This window comes from Prionailurus viverrinus, chromosome D4 (assembly GCF_022837055.1).
Source record: "Prionailurus viverrinus isolate Anna chromosome D4, UM_Priviv_1.0, whole genome shotgun sequence".
In the NCBI taxonomy this organism is placed as follows: domain Eukaryota; kingdom Metazoa; phylum Chordata; class Mammalia; order Carnivora; family Felidae; genus Prionailurus; species Prionailurus viverrinus.
In genome coordinates this window covers 30,771,180-30,790,902 of record NC_062573.1, presented here as the reverse complement: position 1 = coordinate 30,790,902, position 19,723 = coordinate 30,771,180, and the positions used below count along the sequence as shown (strand labels likewise).

Sequence of the window (19,723 nt, the reverse complement as noted above, 5' to 3'; positions counted from 1 at the left end):
TCTGAGGAGAGGGGAGAACTTTGCAGATTGACTCCTCAAAGACAGAAGACAGAGCTTTATAGCATGGTTCCCCTGAAGCAGGGGAGGGAACTTTGGGGCTTCCCTATCTTTGCCTCTAGAATTTGATTCACTGCATCATAGTTAGTGATAACCCTTTTAGGTATAAAAGAGGAAACTAGAAAAATATCTGCATTTGACACAGTTCTCTTTTATTCCATTGTTGATAGTGTAGCTGATTAGATTACTCTCTGGACTCTGTCCTGCTTCAGCTGTTGTGAGTCACCTACTTACTCCATTCTACTCTTGTCAAGACATAAGTAGCATCCCTTAGGAGCTCTGTGTGTTCTGTGCTTCTTGTTTGGGAGTTTCACACCCATGTGACTGCAGCAAAGAGTCATTTTCAGCTGCTCAACTGCTGTCTATAACTGACTATTCCCAAGAGAGAAAAGAGTTTAAGTGCCCTCCCCCACCTCTCCCTGGCACATACACTGTCCATTATTTCTCAGGATCTTCCATTTCTCCTTGTCCCATAAAGGAGACATAAGACGTATGTTCTTCTGACATAAGAATTTCCAGTGGCTGCCTTCTCTCCCTCATGATCAGGGAAGAAATAAGAACAGATCATAAAGTTACCTACTACATTTTTACATACTCCTTTTCCTTGTGATTTTTGTGTTTTTTTTTTTAATAGGTCATGGGAATAAGCTATCCTTCTCTTGTCTAAAGCTCATTTATGTTGCAAGAACCTTGAGTGGTGCATACTATAGTTTTTTAAATTAGCCACAAACTTGCTACTTCAACAGCCCTTCCTCAGGACTTTAGCTTTTTTTTCTAATGATTATAAAATACATACATGATAATGGAACATATCTAAGCTATTTTTAAGTGGGGCAATGCACTGATTTTCTTTTTTTTTTTTTTTTTTTAATTTTTTTTTTCAACGTTTATTTATTTCTGGGACAGAGAGACAGAGCATGAACGGGGGAGGGGCAGAGAGAGGGAGACACAGAATCGGAAACAGGCTCCAGGCTCTGAGCCATCAGCCCAGAGCCCGACGCGGGGCTCGAACTCACGGACCGCGAGATCGTGACCTGGCTGAAGTCGGACGCTTAACCGACTGCGCCACCCAGGCGCCCCCCATGCACTGATTTTCTAAATGCCTTCCTGTCATCTTTCCTTCAGCTTAGTCCTTAGAAGTTGTCACAAGTTGAGAACTTCCCTAGCTCTGGTAGTCTCATTGAAAGCAAAGTACATTTCCTGTGCTCAGGAAGCTAGTTTATTAGAAATCAACATAGCAGCAGCTTATCTGTTCCAACTCTTGGCCTTGATCTAATTTATGGCTCCATTCTTTACCTATATAGCTTGCTGGCAGTACTTAACTTATTTTTCTGAAGCATGTCTTTTTTCAGATCAGTTATAGTATACCATGTAACTACCTTACCACCTTCCCCATCTCCTTCTTTTCATTAAAGCCAAGTATATGAGTTCTTTTCTTTGAGGTTCGGAATAGCAACTCCTAAAAGGTTGGAAAAATTTTGTAGTTCATTCCCCTTGTTTTATAGAATTGGCGTCAAGACCCAAAGAAAGGAAGGAATTTTGGCAAAGGACATAGAGTGAGTTAGTAGAAAAGTTGGGTCTAAAACCCGGGTTATCTCATTGTGAGAATGGTGTTCCAGGATGTTCTCTGTAATTTTATTCATATGATTATGGAAGAAATGGCAAAGAACAACAGAATGCATAGAAATGGTATAAAAGTTTTAGAAATCTCCAGTTGCTCCAACTGTAATCTTTTTTTCCTGGTCCCTGCTGATGTATCCACAGGGCTAGGCTAGACTTTCAGAGTCCTTTTATTGTTTCCTTCCTAAATTTTGTTTCTTTCCCCCTCTAAATGGTTATTTGGAAGTCTCCTATCCCACTTATCCTCCCTCCACTTGGTTATGCAAGCTCCTCTCCATGGAGACCTTTTTCTTTAGGATGCTTGAATGGACAGAAGTGGTGACTCTTTTACTCAGGATAGAGAAAGTCTCCTTCTACATATCATTAGCAGTCTTTCTCACGTAGGCAGCAGCTCTTCTGTAGAGCCATTCCTGTGGGCTCTGTTCTAGCACAGGCCAGGAAACACTTACCTTTGGGGAGCAGAGTCTGTGTCCTGAGTCTAGGGAGGGGCCCTCGTAACTACCAATTCCCTCCTTGCATTATGCAGCACAAGGGCCTTCAAGTAAACAGAGGTGCCTTGAAGTATCCTTGTGGGATAAAATATCTCTCTGTTTTTGGCTGAAATTATAGAAGGAAACATGGAGGGGCACCCCGAGAGCAGATTCCATTGCTCATCATTCCATAGTGTTATTTCTCTCACTTTGTGTCTTCCTTACCCCTCTCAAAGGCACATGGTGGAAATCAGTTCATCTTCCTCTGGGGAGAGGGTGAGCAAGGAGAATAGAACACTGAACCTGCCATAACAAGTCTTGACATATTTTCTTCTCCCCTTAGGCCAGCTGGAGGGCTCTATGGCATTGACAGCATGCCAGATCTACGTAGAAAGAAGCCACTGCCACTTGTCAGTGATCTGGTGAGTGACTCTTTGAAGACTTAGGCTATAGGGTTGGGGTATCTCCCATTAGGCCATGGCATATTATCAGGACTGGTAGTGGTCCATTTAGTGACAAATATTGGTCTGAAGATCAATCATTTAAAGCTTTACTGAGACTTAGTGATGAGACCTTAGTTGGACCTTATTTCCTTATTAGAGCCCCAGGTTCTTCATTAGCTAAAGCTCCTACCTGGAACTATCGCTTGGGCCCTCAAACCTGGGTTATCTCAAACCAGAGTTGTCTTCTAGGTATCTTATTCCTTTGGGTTTCTCTGTAGCCTCTTTTGATGACCTGGAATGGAAATTGCCTCTAGCCCTGACCTAGATCATTGAGTTTAGCAATGAGCACCACTGATGCTACTCCTTAAAGATAAAGTGATGGTCTCCTCCCAAGACATAGACTTGCTGGAATATTTTTGTGTCCCTAGTATTTAACTCAGAGTCTGGCACTGAGAGGTAATGATAAAAAATTGTAGAATTGAATTGAAACAGGCTTAAGAGTTAAAGCTGATCTCAGGACCTCCAGGATGACTGGAAGCTCCCATCTTGGATTATACCTCCTGTGGCAGGATCAACTCAAGGAATTTTGCATAGCCTAGTGGGTAGTGAGGGGTGAAGTGGGGGCCAGGGTCCCCCACAATCCTAGAGCTCAAAAGCTAGAAGTTTTGTAAGACTTGAACCCCTTTTCTTAGTACCATTTTCTGCTCCTGTTTTCTGTCCCCACCCCCCATTCAGTCTATTTTGCTTTTTCTATGCACTCCGTTTCCCATTTCTCCTTCATTTCCTGCTTTTTTCCCCTCTACCAGTGTCTCTCTCCTTAGTTGGCTGAATGGAATTATCCTCTGCCATTTTCTCTTGTTTTTTTTTTTTTCTTTCCTTCCTTTCTTTCCTACTGCTTGTGTATCTTTTCCTTTCTCTTTTTCCTCCTTTCTAATATACCTCTCTTTTTACCATCAAGCTGGTTGGATGAAGATGAGTTTTGATGTCATCTCTTCTTTATTACTTTATTTCATTATCTTGCATCTCTTTTTTCTTTTCATACTTTTCCTCTGCTTCTACCCCACCCCACCTTTTTGTACACCAGCTCTTCTTTGCTTAACTAGTTGGATAGCAGTATGTTAGTCATGTCCTACTTTCATCCTCCATATTTTAACCTTGCCTATATCTCATTTTCTGGCATAACTCTCCTTAGAGTAGAAGCTCTAGGCGCTGGATAGCTGGCTGGATTGAAGATAATTTTTAGTGGATAGAGGCAGAGGGGGTTGGGATGTTGTACCCTACATGGATCAGACTACTGGGAAGACTACCTCCCAGTTGCCTCTGCAAGTTTTTTCATGCTTTTGGGAGTGGCTTTAACATCCTGTTGTTCCTTTCTCTGCTCTCCTCTGCACAGGCTATGGTGAGTGTTTCCAGAGCCCCTTTCCATCCTCTTTAAGAATCTCAAACCACCTGGACCCTTCCCAACTGTTTTTCCTGTTTAGGCTGATACACTTCCTGTCTACCCAGTGTCCACCCTCCGGGGGCTGTTCTTAAAGCTTGGGTTTGGCAGATAACATGAGGCCCCTCTACATAAGGGCTTAGCTAGCAGAGCAGTCCCAGCTCTCAAACTTAACCCCCTGCCCTGGTTGATTTGACTGTGGTTATGTTGTCCCTTTAGCTGAGTATCTTGCTCATTTGGGCTGCTGGCCTCTATAGCCACCTGGGATTGTGTGGGCATGGGGTGGTACCCAGGGATAAAGGATAGCATGAAATTGTTCTCAGTGATGGTTCTGGGTTTTTTTTGTTTTTTTTTTTTTAGTGTTTATTTATTTTTTGAGACAGAGAGAGACAGAGCATGAATGGGGGAGGGTCAGAGAGAGAGGGAGACACAGAATCTGAAGCAGGCTCCAGGCTCTGAGCTGTCAGCACAGAGCCTGACGCGGGGCTCAAACTCACGGACCGTGAGATCATGACCTGAGCCGAAGTCGGACGCTTAACCAACTGAGCCACCCAGGCGCCCCTCAGTGATGGTTCTTAAATGTGGCTATGACATAGTTTATTCTATTCTTTTTTTTTTTTTTCAACGTTTTTTATTTATTTTTGGGACAGAGAGAGACAGAGCATGAACGGGGGAGGGGCAGAGAGAGAGGGAGACACAGAATCGGAAACAGGCTCCAGGCTCCGAGCCATCAGCCCAGAGCCTGACACGGGGCTCGAACCCACGGACCGCGAGATCGTGACCTGGCTGAAGTCGGACGCTTAACCGACTGCGCCACCCAGGCACCCCTAGTTTATTCTATTCTTAATGATGTATTTCCTACTGTAATTCTAAACTTGTCATTTTCCTTTGTCTTCCTATAAACAAGGGGTGGGAAACCTAAAAAGAGTGAAGGAAAGAGAGAGTCTTTGGATGATAGGTACCCTAAGAGAAGTGTCATTCTGACATTGTTAGAACAGTCTCCTAAGGGCCTTGTGTTTTGGATCTTTTTTTTTTTTTTAATATAATTTATTGTCAAATTGGCTTCCATACAACATCGAGTGCTCATCCCAACAAGTGCCCTCCTCAATGCCTATCACCCACTTCCCCCTCTCCCCCATCATCTGTCAACCCTCAGTTTGTTTGGTACTCTTATCACCTGTTACCCATGGGTGGTTCCTGTGAATGACAGTAAAATTAGAAGGTAGTAAGTCAAACAGTCAAATCACTTTGGTCACTGAAACTCCTTTGCCAGGAATTTGCCAGCCCTTGGCAGTAGCCAGGGCTGACAGCCGGTCTTCTCTCATAGTCATTGGTCCAGTCCCGGAAGGCAGGGATTACTTCTGCAATGGCTACACGCACATCTCTCAAAGATGAAGAGCTGGTAAGTGACCCACGGGCTGTCATGAGTTCACTGGCCTAAAGACTGGTAGCCACTCTAACTGAGAATTCATGAGTGTTAGGCACACATTGTTAATGAAACAGATAAATAGCTTTGTGTCTGAGTTTTCCATACTAAAAGAGGCAAGGGGTCAGAACAGAGGTAAGCCCAAGTCTTACATTGGAGTATGTGACCACTGAACTCAGGGTTTTATGGTGGGCCTAGTACCCTCTGTTTTCTTAGAAAGCTTGAATGCTGGGAAAAGGTTCAGATGTAGCATTTGGGTCAGATCTCTCTTGGATGACCAGGAGCACATGACATTGAGGAGCTTCTTTCTTCCAGGGGCTTCTTGGCTGTGGGCTGGGCCAGGCTAGCGTATTTCCTTTATTGCCAGAGGAGAAACCAGGGTCTTGATTACCCTGCAGGGATCTCAGTTCTGGTATCTCTTAGAGACCTAAAGTTGCTGGCGGGTGATGGGGTATGTGTCTTTCAGAAATCCCATGTGTATAAGAAAACCCTGCAGGCCTTAATCTACCCCATCTCGTGTACCACACCCCACAACTTTGAGGTCTGGACGGCCACTACCCCTACCTACTGCTATGAGTGTGAAGGTCTCCTCTGGGGCATTGCCCGGCAGGGCATGCGCTGCAGTGAGTGTGGAGTCAAGTGCCATGAGAAGTGCCAGGATCTGCTCAACGCCGACTGCCTGCAACGTGAGTGTCCCTGTGGGATGAGGGGTATAGAGCAGAGGCAGCAGGCCCTCTCCCAAATAGTCTTGCAACAAAGAGCTAAGATGGCTCAACTATCATTCCTCTAGTCTACCTGATTATGAAGTTCTTTCTTTTTCAAAGAAACTAGGGTCCTGAGTCAAGGGGCATTGCCTTTCCAAATAACAGGTCTTACAACACACTGTCTTAAGCACCTTTAGGAAAACAAATTCGAGCTTTCTGTGGCCCTCTGGCAGAACTAGAATCTCTTCCAGGATTCAGGTGATCCCAGAAGCTGTGCTTGAGTAGTGTACACACTGCAGTGGCCATATCGCCCAAATGACTAGAGCATGATTAATTGGGGACCAAAACTAATGGGAAGAGAGAGTTCTGTGAGGTTCCAGGCTTCGCAGAAGAACCTCTTGAGGTATAGACTCTAGGACCCAGGGAAGGCAGCATTTATTCCTTGCCTATAGATGCAGGTTTTAGACAACAGTGCTGGGAACAGAAGTGACAAATGGATCAGGCAGAGGTCCCAGAGGAGAATGTGCCAGACTCCCAGGCCCTGACTAAATAGGTGATTTGTGCTACCATCATGGAGTGGGGAGAATAGGAGCAGGAAAAGGAACAAGTTTCTGCCAAAGGAGTTAGTATCCCTCCAAGTTCTTGTCTCCTTGCTTTGTTCCTGCAGGACTTGTAACCACTGTGCCTGGACCTCTGGGGGAGCAGGGTTTAGGGATGTGGGAATGTATTTTCTTGCCCCTCAGGTCTTCCACATTTTACTCAGAGCCAAGTCATAGCAATGAAAACTTCAAGGATTATGGGGAGAAAGAAGGGACACCTTTAGACTCAGAAGCACTTCATTATCCCCAAGAAAGATATGTGACATAAATGGGGCCCAGGGAGAGGCCTCAACTAATTGTTCACTTAAAATGTCTTCGTTTGGAGGGCCCTAGATTGGTGCCAGTGGCATAGCTATAGCAGACATGAAGAAACAGGTAGCACAAGTCAGTGGAAGAGATGGGGCTCTGAAAAGATTGAAGATGAATGCTGGTGATGATTACCCAAATCCATCATAAGGGGTTTCAAGCACAGGTGCCAGCAGACTCTTGCTTTAATTACTAAGAACTAGAAGCCAGGCAGGCTGTGTAGGCTGCTTGCTGGAAACTTTCTGAAATGCTGCTCCATAGCAAGTGTGTCAATCCTTTCCTCAAGGGCCTTCCAGAGGTCCCAGTCCAAGAAAGTAGTAGTGTATGGGATATGCTAAATGGCAAGACTAGGATGCAACCCAGGTCATTTTCATTTATCAGAAAGTATCTTTTGCCTAAGGCTTCTGTGAAGTGAGGAGTGGAATGAAATGCCCTTCTATGGCCTTCCCTGGACAGATCTGCTTGCCATCTTTTCAGGGTTAGGATTCAGATGTTGGCCTTAATTTTTGCTCCAGGTCTTGTAGAAAAGACCTACGTCTTTGGAGAATAGAGATAAAAACCAATCTGCAGAGCCAGTAAAGGAAGGATTGGCAAGCCCATATGATGAAATACATCAGATGAGTCTGCTCTGTTTTTTTTACCATACTACATATTTTCTGAGACTAAAGGCCCTTTCTGACAAGCCCATATGATGAAATACATCAGATGAGTCTGCTCTTTTTTTTACCATACTACATATTTTCTGAGACTAAAGGCATTAGAGCCCTGAGGCAGAATCCAGTGTGTGCCATGATGAATTCTGGGATCTCTGTCATGGTTTGGAAGTCGGATGAGATTGGTGGAGTTGTCATGCCCATCCACCAACCCTCCCTGATAACTGCAATGCCCATTGGGGATATTTTTGCCTTAAACTTGAAGGGTAACTCTCAACCACCACCTAGGGTAGAAGAAAGACAAGGTCAACTGCAGGCTGAGCTAAACTTTTTTGTTTCTTTTTTTTATGAAAAATTCAGGAAATAGTATAATAAACTCCCATAATAATTACCAAGATTGTGCTGCCCTTTGAGTTGCATTTTAAATTCCACTGGCCAAGCGTTAAACTTCAGCAGGTCCCATATTGGTGAACTCTTCCGAGAGCTATCCCAGTCTTAAGCTTCTTCCACTTCTTAGTGACCTCTGTTAAGCTGCATTCTTCAGCCTGACCCTTTGTCTGGTGGGTTGCCTATTGGTTATCTTTCTATTTCTGACGATCCTTCAGGGGCTGCAGAAAAGAGTTCTAAACATGGAGCTGAGGACCGGACCCAGAACATAATCATGGCCATGAAGGACCGCATGAAGATCCGAGAGCGGAATAAGCCAGAGATCTTTGAAGTTATCCGGGATGTCTTTACTGTGAGCAAAGTTGCCCATGTGCAACAGATGAAAACAGTGAAGCAGAGTGTACTGGATGGCACCTCCAAATGGTCGGCCAAGATTACCATCACTGGTGAGTAGGCCAAGGTTTGAGGGGACAGGAAGGCCTAGACTATGGGGAGGAACCTGGGGAAGAAGCATCCTGAGTTTGAGGGAGCAGGGGGCTGGAGAGAAAGAAGGTAGAATTGAGGGAAGGAGGGCCTTACTGTTCATCACTCCTCCTCTCCTAGAGGCTGGTGCCATTGGGTGTTGGGAGAGCAAGACCAGCACCTACAAATGATATGAATGATAATGAAGGATTTGGAAACAATCTGATGTTATAGACTTGGTTAACAGTTTGATATTATAAGAGCTGGGGGGGTGGGCAATGGTATAGTAGGAGATCAGGAAATAAGCTAGTGCTTTACTAGCTGAGTGGGTGTGGCTGAAGCACGTATATATCAATGTAGGGGAAGGTGGTCAGTTAAGACACTGGTGAGGAGGTGGGATTCTTGGGGCAGCTTTTCAGAGAAAGACTGGCAGCCCAGGGCTAAGCATAGATATGGAAGAGTGAGAAGATTCGTGTTCCTGTTCAAGGAGCAGATGGAGGCTGCTCTAAGATGGACAGCATATGAGTAGTACTATGGAAGACTTGTGACTTCTAGAGCACACTCTGAAGCCTCCTCCTTTATATTTGGGTTGCAGTGGTGTGTGCCCAGGGCCTACAAGCCAAGGACAAGACAGGATCCAGTGACCCTTACGTGACTGTGCAAGTGGGCAAAACCAAGAAGCGTACCAAGACTATTTTTGGGAATCTGAACCCTGTTTGGGAAGAGAAGTTCCATTTGTAAGTAACAGAGGGTTTTGTCTTACCTGGGACTATGTGTATTTCAGAAGCAGCATTAAGTCCTATTATCCTTGGCTTGGACCCTAAGAGGGATGAGGCAGGGCACCTGGTTGGCTCTGTTAGTGGAGCATGCAACTTTTGATCTTGGGATCATAATTTCGAGCTCCACATTGGGTGTAGAGATTACTTTAAATAAATAAAAATTCTTTCAACAAAGAGGGATGGGCCAGAGGTACTGGAGAAGCCTATTTCTCATAGGATTCAATTGGGCAGCAGTCATTTATTTTCTGGGTTTCTTCTCATGGGCTATTGTATCAGGGGCTCCTGGGCACTCCATACTGCTTTTTCTAGCGTTAGAAAGATTTTACTACTGCTCAGTGACAGCCAGGAACTGGCCACCCTGTTGTGTACCTTTCAGCCTTGCTATCCTGCCTAGGAAGGATTAGACTCTTCTGGAGAGTTGGGAAGCAATGTCCGTGTCCTCCAACTGGGTAATTCTGGCTTGAAGATAGAAATCTGGGATCTGGAAAAGTTTCTGTTTCCCTTAAAAAGCTCTGCTTTTTTTTCTTTCTCAGCTTCCACCCCCACTCCTTTTTCCATTGTCTTACTTTCTTACAGACTATTTCATAAGACAGTACAAGATGGTTGTTGAAAAAATGTCAAGCTCTAGTCTAGGACACAGACTAATGTGTGGAGAATCCAGGTGCTTTGTCACACACCTTATACCAAGACTTAGAATCTGAATTACCTAATGAACAGGCTGGTTATATAGAGATCTTCTTCTGTTGGCTCCTTGGAGAACTCAACGTGGAAAGGGATTGAGGCCTAGTAAAATTGGCCTCGAGTCCAGAGGCAATAGTTACTGGGGGAAGCACCTATTCCTTTGAGAATCTGAGAGGTTCCTGCTTGAATTCTTCTTATGATGAATTTTAAATGAATTGACTCTGTAGTCAATTTTGCCTGCTCTCATCCATTTAGTAAATGATTTATTAAGCCCCTATTCTATACAAGACACTGTAGATGATATTGTGTATCTAAAATGTGTAAGACAGTCTCTGCCTTCAAGAAGCTCCTTGTTGATTTGGCTGTTTTTCAGTAGACCAACAGTTATACTATTTTAATGGAGTGTGCAAAAATAGTATGAGAACACAGGGAAAGAAGTAGCAAATTCAGTCAAGTACAACTCCTATATGAGGCAATAGGACACACTAAGCAACTGTGAGGGAAGGAGAGTGTGAGGGGGGATCTGACCAAACTCCCTTTTCCAAAGCAAACCTCATAGAGCAAAATGACAGTTCACCTGGGTTTTAAAGAATGATTGAAGTTCACCAAGCACATACCTAGATGGATGGGGGGAGCTAGATGGAAAGCTAAGCAGATATGACCAGATGGACATACCATGAACATTGACACCTTTACTGACTCTGGGAAGGGAACTAGCAGTCCTTTCCTGTGGCTCTGTAGCATTTGTCCAGGTGTTTTCCTGTTAGTGTTGTTGATACAGCTAGCTGCACAGGAAATCAGAATGGTCTCTAATTACTCTTCTGTCTCCCCACTTTTTGTGTCAAGGCAATAAGGAATGGTATGATAATGGTATGTAGAGCCACCTAGGCTGACACCCACTGTTCCCTGACTCCTTCATTTCCTCTACAAGGCTTCAAGTACAGTTGATGGAGCTTTGGGAGGGAATTGGAAGTAATAAGAATGAGTACTGCTTGGTTGGTACCTAACAGAGCCTGCCTATTTCTCTCACAGTGAGTGCCACAACTCTTCTGACCGCATCAAGGTACGTGTATGGGATGAAGATGATGACATCAAGTCAAGAGTAAAACAGCGGCTTAAACGAGAGTCTGATGATTTCCTTGGTCAAACCATTATTGAGGTTCGGACACTGAGTGGCGAGATGGACGTCTGGTACAACTTGGGTGAGGAAACAGGACCAGAGAAATTTTCTGGGAAGGGAGAGCATGAATGGGAAATCTGGGGGAAAATCCTGCCTACCAAAACCCATCACTCAATCCCTAAAGCATACAGAGCCTGTCTTATCTGCAGAGAACTGACGATGAGTAGAGATGGGGGACAGAGGAGTGGAAGTGGCTGGAACTCAGTCTGGCTGTTCAGCCATTCTTCAGATTTCAGGAGGCCCTTTAATCTTCATGCTCATCTCTAATGGTTTTAGCTCCCTATTCTCTTAATGAAATTAATATTGGAAAAACAAAAAACAAAAAATAAAAATAAATAAATAAAAAGAAATTAATATTGGGAATATTTGGGGGTATTTGTAGACTATGTGGTCGCTGGAGTGAGTTCACTCTGTTATGTGAACTTTGGATTAGTGCCTCTTTTTCCTTGGATTAAGCCAGGATGGGGGCTGTCTGCGCTATCTGTAGTTGCATTGGTGTCAATCTCTGGTCTTCTTTTCTTCCTAGAGAAGAGGACAGATAAATCAGCTGTCTCAGGGGCTATCCGACTACAAATCAGTGTGGAGATCAAGGGGGAGGAGAAGGTAGCACCGTATCATGTGCAATATACGTGTCTCCATGAGGTGAGCCAGCCTTTGGTAGATGGGGTGTCAGAAAGCAGTGCTGGGAAGGCCTTTGACAATAAATGGGATTGCGGGATGGTTGAAGATTTGGGGCCTGGTTTTTATTCACCATGCTACCCCGGACAGCCCAAGTAATAGTCCCAGCCTTTGTTCTCTTTCACTCATGTGAAGGCCTATTGGGCCACACAAGGAACTAGCAATGATTTGACAGAATTTCTTTGGAACCCTATTCATATTCTCCTGGACTTTACCACCAGATTTTAGTTTTATTTTTAATATGTATTTAACTATTTCCTTTGCTCTGTCTCCTGCAGAACCTTTTCCATTACCTCACAGACATTCAGGGTAGTGGAGGAGTCCTGATTCCTGAGGCTCGAGGAGATGATGCATGGAAGGTGTACTTTGATGAGACTGCCCAAGAAATTGTGGATGAATTTGCCATGCGCTATGGCATCGAGTCCATATATCAGGCCATGACGTGAGGCTCCCCTGGGGCTTTGGGAAGTGGCTTTTAATTCTTGGGGAGGCTAATGAAGGCGCACTGACAGGGTAAATAGGTCCTTAAGTGGGGTAGTATACAGTGATTTGTTGCTTTCCTCTCTGAGCTGAGGTGAGGTGGGTCTATGCCCCAAGGCAAAGAAAATATATGTATAAAGGGAGTATATTTGTCAGTAATTCAGGGAGATGATACTTACCTGTCTCCCCCAGAGTGCAGAGATAAGAAGGGCAAAAGGCATGAGAGGGTATACCAGGACAAACTTGCCCAAACATCACAGGCCTGAGGAGATGCAGCATGTGTGCTTATGTATATGTGTTTGATAGACAAGCTTTCATAGATTGGCCTGGATGTTGAAGAAGGCACTAAACTGTAGAAAAAGCAGCTGTGTCTGGAGTTGAGCAAGACTCCTATGCCAGAAAATTTTGCCTACTATGAAGAGTTTGTATATACTAGTATGTAAGAGTTTGTTGTTTGTATGTTGGTGAGGCTGCCACTAGAGCTGTAAGCAGAAGGTGACTATTACCCTGGACATGCTTCATTTATTCTACAAATTTTTATTGAGTTTCTTCTATGGGTCATATATTGTGTTAGGTGCTGAGAACACAAAGATGGAGTAAGATGAGGCCTCTGTGCTTGGGGAACGCAGTCCAGTAGGAAGGAGAGACCAGTAAACAAACAATTACGATATAATATGATAAGTGCTATGGTAGAAGTAATAACAGGGACTTATGAAACCATCTACCTTTTAGGGGAGGCATGTGAGGGAAGCCATTGAAGAGTTGACACTTGAACTGAGTCTTGAAATACAGGAAAGGTGGAAGAGCATTTCTGGTAGGGCATGTGCTATGGCGCTGAGATGCAGCAGACAATAGAACATTCAAGGAATTACAAGAAGTTCATTATAGGTGGAGAGAAGAAATACAGTGAGGAATGAGGTTTGAGAATGGCCTCCTTACCATTCCTACTCTGTTCATTCTCCCTAGATGATCTCATCCAAACCTGTGACCTTAACCAGTTCTTCTGGGTTGAGGACTCCATTTCTTTTTCCAGATCATACCTTTTCCTGAATTTCAGATCCATTTTCAGCTGCTTCCTTCTTCCAAATCAACAACATCTCCACCAAATATGTCTATCTTCCTATATTCCCTATTTTAGTAAATGGAACAATTTTAAATGCAGTTGTCCACACAAATTTAGGAATCAGCTTAAACTTTTCTTTCTTAATTACTACTGCCCTTTGACTTCCAACATCAAAATTCTAAAACCTCTGGATTCTATCTCCTAAAATTGTTTTTAATCTATCACTATTGCTATAGTGCAATAGTAACAATAACGATAATGATAATAACAACTCCCTCATACATTTCTTTATGTTCCAGGCATTGTTCTAAGCATTTTATGAATTTTAACTCATTTATGAGGGGGTAGCATTATTTTTTCCATTTTACAGGTAAGAAAACTGAGGCATAGAGAAGTTTAAGTAATTTATCCAAAGTCACTGAGTAAATAGTGGAGCTGAGATTCAAACCCACTCTTGATCTAGAGTCTGTACTCTTAACCATTTCTCTGTTCCATTTAGTGCTTTCATTGCTTCTTTTTTGAATGATTATAGTAACTCTTCAACTGCTCTTTCCATCCTAGTCTTATCTGAGTCGCCCTCCAATTTATCATCAAAGGGGCCTTTCTGAAAGACTAATCTGATCATACTGTGCCTTCATTTTAAAATATAGTATTGAGGGTAAACTGTTCTGTTAACTATTTTATGCTTCTTTTATTTCTTGGTATTCCTATATCATATACCTGAACAGTAGCCATAACTGAGGTTTTCCCAAATGAATCAATCTGCCATGAATATATTTGTCTTTGCAATGGAATTTCCCTTTGCCTGAACACTTCTCCATTTGATTACTTCCTACTAATCCTTTAAGATTTGGTTCAACCATCTCTTCTTTGAGAAGCCTTATTCTAATCCCTTCCAGCCCTCCACCACTCTGATTTAAGTGATCTTGTATGTTTCTACAGTAGTTTTGCAGAGCATGCCTTGGCTTATTGACTTTCTTACTCTTGCTTTCTCTGCCAGGCTATCACATCTTTGGATTCTAGCACCTAGCACAGGGCCTGGCACATGGTAGGCATTCACTGAATGTATATTTGAATGAATAAATTACAAAGATTCTTGCATGCCAAAATGATTGGAAGCTTCATACACACCAGTAAGCTCTTCTGATTATTTGTTTTTTGCTGCAATCATTGAAGAGTCTTTGAGGCCAAGAATACTGTTTTTCAGGCACTTTGCATGTTTGTCATCCAAGTACATGTGTCCTGGTGTGCCAGCAGTGATGAGCACCTTACTGGCCAACATCAATGCCTACTATGCCCACACAACCGCCTCCACCAATGTCTCTGCATCTGACCGCTTTGCAGCTTCCAACTTTGGGGTGAGTGTGATATAAAAACATACCTACTCATTTGTTATTAATAAAGTTTGATTTTTCACAGTAGGCACCAGAGCTGCCACTTAGATAGATGAATTTATTTCCTTATGGGTATGTAGACTATGCTAATGGACTGTCCTTATTTCATTATGGATAGGCACACTTACTAATGAACTCTCCTCAGACATGGATAAATGAGAGAACGTGGAATATTACCACTATGGGGGGCGGGCGGGGGGCTGCCACACAGAATCTTTCTAGGCCAAGAACTTGGTTGAGTCACTGTGTTCCTTAGTCCTGCAAGACCACAAGTGGACCTTTCTTAACATTATTCAGTTTCTCTCTGACTCCTCCCACTCAAGTTCATATGAGACTGATGTCTAAGTGATGATACCAGTATATTCCTTGAGCCTATCCCTTTTCTAGTGTTGGACTGTTTACCCTATCCAGGATGTGCCCTTTCCTGGTTTTAAGATACTTGAGAAGTTGAATCTTTATTCAGAATATCACCTGACATAAGTTCAATATAAACTGAAGTCTCTTTGACCCACCACAAAGATTGCCTCTTTAGGAATAACATTACTGATACTTCCCAAATCTACTGGTTCTCTGAGCCCTGTTTTTTGATAGTAACTACCTTTTTTTATTTTAATAGAGTCTTTCTATAGATGAACTAACAGCATTGATTAAGCCACTCAAATATGTGTTTCATTATCTCATCCCATTATATATTGACTGAAGACCTAACGATGTATAATATAACCAATATATGAATTCTAGGAGTGCTATACCAAGTCTATAGGCATGTGATTCCACATTTAATTATATCTTTTCTATAAAAATCAACTATTAAAATGGTGTATGTTATTTATTTTAACATTTTAAAAAGTATAAACTAAGAAAAACAATATGGAATGTGGTGTAAAGAGAAGCCCTCTCAGGTCTGCTTGATCACCTTCCAAATGAATGAGTATTCCTCCCTCTTATCATTACTGCTAGACTCTGGCTACTTAACTGTTTTTGAGCTGCCCCAAGGTAAGTTAGGAGACCATAGACTCAGGAACAAATAAGAGAATTGTTTCAAGTTTCCTTTTATTTGAATAAGAAGAGTTAGAGTCCCAAAGGAATGGAGAAGCATGGATCATCTCCTTTTGACTCTTACATAGAAAGAGCTGTTTCCTCTCTCAGGGGCTTCCTGTCCCCTTGCCAGTGTGAGAAGATCTCATTTGAGACAGAGTTGCTAAGAGATGGAACACGAGCCACCCATCCCACTTTTCCCTTATATTGGTTGTTCTTCTGCTGGGCAGGGATGAGATAGGATGTGTCCCCAAACCAACGTCTCCTCCTCAGCCAGAGATGGTTCTGTTTCTGCTACAGTCTAAGGAACTCAGATTATTTCTCTCTTCCCTGTTATTTGTATCCTACCCTTAGAAAGAGAGATTTGTAAAACTACTGGACCAGCTGCACAACTCACTGAGAATTGACCTCTCTACCTACAGGGTGAGTGAAGACATGACTGTGAGGTGGGATAACAGATAATACTAAGCTCTTTCTAGAGAGACTATAGTCCAATCTTGGCTATAAAGATTGAAGGCAAGGAAAATTGGTCCATGTCATCACATATACATACATGGCCAATGCCACTGACATGTGTGGTTCTTCAAACTCCAAGGAGCATGCAGTGTGTGAATAGCAGCAGGTGTGGCTAATTTTGTACAGGTAGTTGGCTTTCCAACCCCACTGATGTCACTCCATTCAACTACTGATGACATTCTCATTAGGGAGTCTCCTGAGGATAATCTCTTCCAGAAATGCCCCTTTAAGAATTAGATACCTAACGTTTCTTTTTTGTATTTTTCCATACTCTCCTTCTTTTTCAAGGGAGGTATGAGTAGCTTGGCTTGGGCAAGTAATTTGTAGCAGGGGTCATATCCATTCCTAGGATGGAGGGAGGAAATAGATGTACTAGGAGGGTGAGTACCTGGGACAGGACAGGACAGGAAAATGGGCAGTTTCCCAATTCTTCCTAAGTTAGATCTTCTTAGAATGGCTTCATTACTTGCTTTAAAGTGTCATAAATTTCCAGAACAGGCAATATACCCACGTTAAAAAGTAAGTATAAAAATAACCTCAAAGTCAAAAAGAAGTGGAGTTTTAATTATCTTGCAATTTCAGTGTCCTCCATTTGCATGAATAATGGAAAGTTGACTGTATATCTTATATTTGGCATATAAGTAGCCATTTGGAGTTTAAAAAAGCAATCCTTAAAATGGAGAGTGGCTCAACATCTCCCTTCAGCTCTTCTTGGCAGCTTCCTCCTAAAACTCATGCCAAGGGGAATGAAGTGAGGCATGGTGGGAAGGTCCTAAGGAACTCACTCCAAAAGCAGTTCTGCTCAGAACTCTGCCATCTTCTGGCTCTGGAATGTGGACTAGCTGGGGTCCCTTGCACAGAAAATACACATCCTCGATCTCAGTCTGGTCTGTAGTGTGGCTCCACTTATATTGCAGAATATACAGTTAGATTATAACTTTTGAAGAACTCACTGTTTGGGTGTAAGAATCTTCACCCAAGAAAAATGCGTGTATATAAATTGTGTGTGTGTGTGTGTGTGTGTGTGTGTGTGTGTTCACTTGTGCAAATGCTCACACATTGCATGGGAAGTAGGGTTAGTGTAGGAAGTGCTGCTTTCTGGGGTGGGGATTATTAACCCCTGCTTTTGGCAAGGGCCTGTCTGTCAGTAGAAAAGAGAGGGAAACCTGTAGTTTTATAGCTTTTTTGTTCAGCTCAACTGGGGAAAATCCCAGTGGGTAGCAGATAAGGAAGCTTTTGATTTCATTGCTTTTGGCAGGGAAGGCTTTCATATTTCTCTGTTCCTTTCTTAAATTTGCTTGATTTGCAACAGAATAATTTCCCTGCTGGAAGCCCTGAGCGGCTTCAGGACTTGAAGTCAACAGTGGATTTGCTGACCAGCATTACTTTCTTCAGAATGAAGGTAAAAGATGAACTGGGTGGGATGGTGATGGGCTGGGGATCTGGCCACAGGAACATGGAGAATAAGAATCACTGGGTATAATCTGAAGCTATAGTATTCGTCACCTCTAAGCCCACATTTCCATACACCTTTCCCTGAGTTACATCTGAGAAGACCATGGATCAACAGAGATGGGATGGGCAGTTCTCCCAATCAGCTATCCTAGCAATTTCATCCTTGGGCAAGGTCCGGGGACTCTTTGAGGGATGATGGGATCTGGAATAGTTTGAGGGGAGTTCTAGGAGGAGATCCTGCACAGGTGAGCAGGACCATAGACCCATATTTCTTTTATTAATTGGCAGGTGCAAGAACTGCAGAGTCCTCCAAGAGCCAGCCAGGTGGTAAAAGATTGTGTGAAGGCCTGTTTGAACTCCACATATGAGTATATCTTCAACAACTGCCATGACTTGTACAGTCACCAGTACCAGCTGGTAAGAGGTTCAGGATCAGGTGGGACCAGTTGGCAGTGGCTCTTAGGTCCTTGCTTTTCCTATACCATGGTTATGATGGAAAGTTGGTCAGGACAAAGTCCTTGATGTTCTTGAGGTTGAATAAAGTGTAGAGTAAGGGCCTTCTAGACCATATGAGACATTTGTGGATTGATAGGGACCATTGGACAAGATGTGACATAACTGAGTTGAACAGAAGTGGCAACGGTTAAGTTTTAGTTTGGTACTAAAGTAAGTGACCAAAATTTGAGCAATTTTAGGGGGTGAGTAGGTGAATTCTCAGTCCATCTCAGAATCTTTTTTGCTCCTCCAAGCTTAATTTGTTCGAGACTGACTTCTTCTGAGATCCATAACTGTCTCTCTGAATTACAGGCTGGTGGAAGTTTTTTACCTCTGACCACTTCTCCCTGCACTGCATGGTCTTCTGAGATATATTCATCAGCTGACTGTCAAATGCCAACTCTATCCTTCTGTGAGGCTGAGCTGTTTCACCTGTTTTATACTGACATCCTAACCTAGTACCTGGTGACTGGGTACATTTTTCTAGATCCTTTCAATAGTATCTTTTTTTCCTCATTTCACAGCCAGGGCTTCTTTTTGGGTCTAGTTACTCAATTACAGCTTCTGTCTTTAATAACTCTGCAGACCACACATTTGCAAAACAGATTCCCTTTAGTCCAACAAGTATGTATTGAATAAGCCAGGTCTGAGGAAAGCATAGTGCTCCTTCAATTAGTTCTCAGTTCATAAGCATATATATAATTCTAATCAAAGAAGTCTGTTAGAAGTGCCTTGAAAAAGGAATGAAATTGCAGGATTCGAAGAAGGAAGAATTCACTCTTGATCAGGTACTGGGTACTACATAGAATAAGGGCATTTGACATAGACCTTAAGAGGCAGTAGGATTTGGACAACAAATGATGGGAGGACAGCCTAAATCTCTTGGACGTTTACCCATTGGTGAATACATCCAATTTGTAATTTTCCTAGGAGCACCTCAGTCAAGACTAAAATCTTGTTCACACTGCCTCCTCCCATTCCTAAGGATACTTTTTGTGCCAACTCTATCTTTAAGGCTTCCTTCTTTTAAGGTTTGTAAAACCTCCCATTGGTTCTGAAGTTCATGGGAGGTTTTCCTGGGGCCGTTGTTCAACTTGCCACACTCTGTCATCCATCTATGGGTTCACCTTGGTTGGGGAAGACACTGTTCTCAGCTTTGATTTTTCAACTATGCAGGGGTCTATCTGAATATTTAGTCCCTATTCCCTAACATGAGATGTACCTGGACTTTGAAAGAGAGCGGGGTGCCTGAGTGGCTCAGTCAGTTGGGCATCAGACTTCGGCTCAGGTCATGATCTCATGGTTTGTGAGTTCGAGCCCCACATCGGGCTCTGTGCTGACAGCTCAGAGCCTGGAGCCTGCTTCGAATTCTGTGTCTCCTTCTCTCTCTGCTCCTCCC

At 43.1% G+C, this 19,723-nt stretch overlaps 1 protein-coding gene across 6 annotated transcripts in view; it reads left to right on the top strand.

Moving 5' to 3' along the window:
• Positions 1 to 19,723, top strand: part of UNC13B (unc-13 homolog B) — a 234,723-nt gene that overhangs the window by 195,834 nt on the left and 19,166 nt on the right. For all 6 annotated transcript variants that reach the window (XR_007146242.1, XM_047829522.1, XM_047829521.1 and 3 more), the window contains 12 exons: positions 2,491 to 2,569; positions 5,356 to 5,430; positions 5,921 to 6,140; positions 8,322 to 8,549; positions 9,161 to 9,302; positions 11,058 to 11,227; positions 11,732 to 11,847; positions 12,162 to 12,325; positions 14,634 to 14,784; positions 16,213 to 16,281; positions 17,687 to 17,776; positions 18,118 to 18,246. Coding sequence is in view for 5 of the 6 variants with exons in the window: in XM_047829522.1 (XP_047685478.1) it covers positions 2,491 to 2,569; positions 5,356 to 5,430; positions 5,921 to 6,140; positions 8,322 to 8,549; positions 9,161 to 9,302; positions 11,058 to 11,227; positions 11,732 to 11,847; positions 12,162 to 12,325; positions 14,634 to 14,784; positions 16,213 to 16,281; positions 17,687 to 17,776; positions 18,118 to 18,246 (1,633 nt within the window). In the remaining variant the exon portion in view is untranslated. The remainder of the gene's footprint in view (positions 1 to 2,490; positions 2,570 to 5,355; positions 5,431 to 5,920; positions 6,141 to 8,321; positions 8,550 to 9,160; positions 9,303 to 11,057; positions 11,228 to 11,731; positions 11,848 to 12,161; positions 12,326 to 14,633; positions 14,785 to 16,212; positions 16,282 to 17,686; positions 17,777 to 18,117; positions 18,247 to 19,723) is intronic.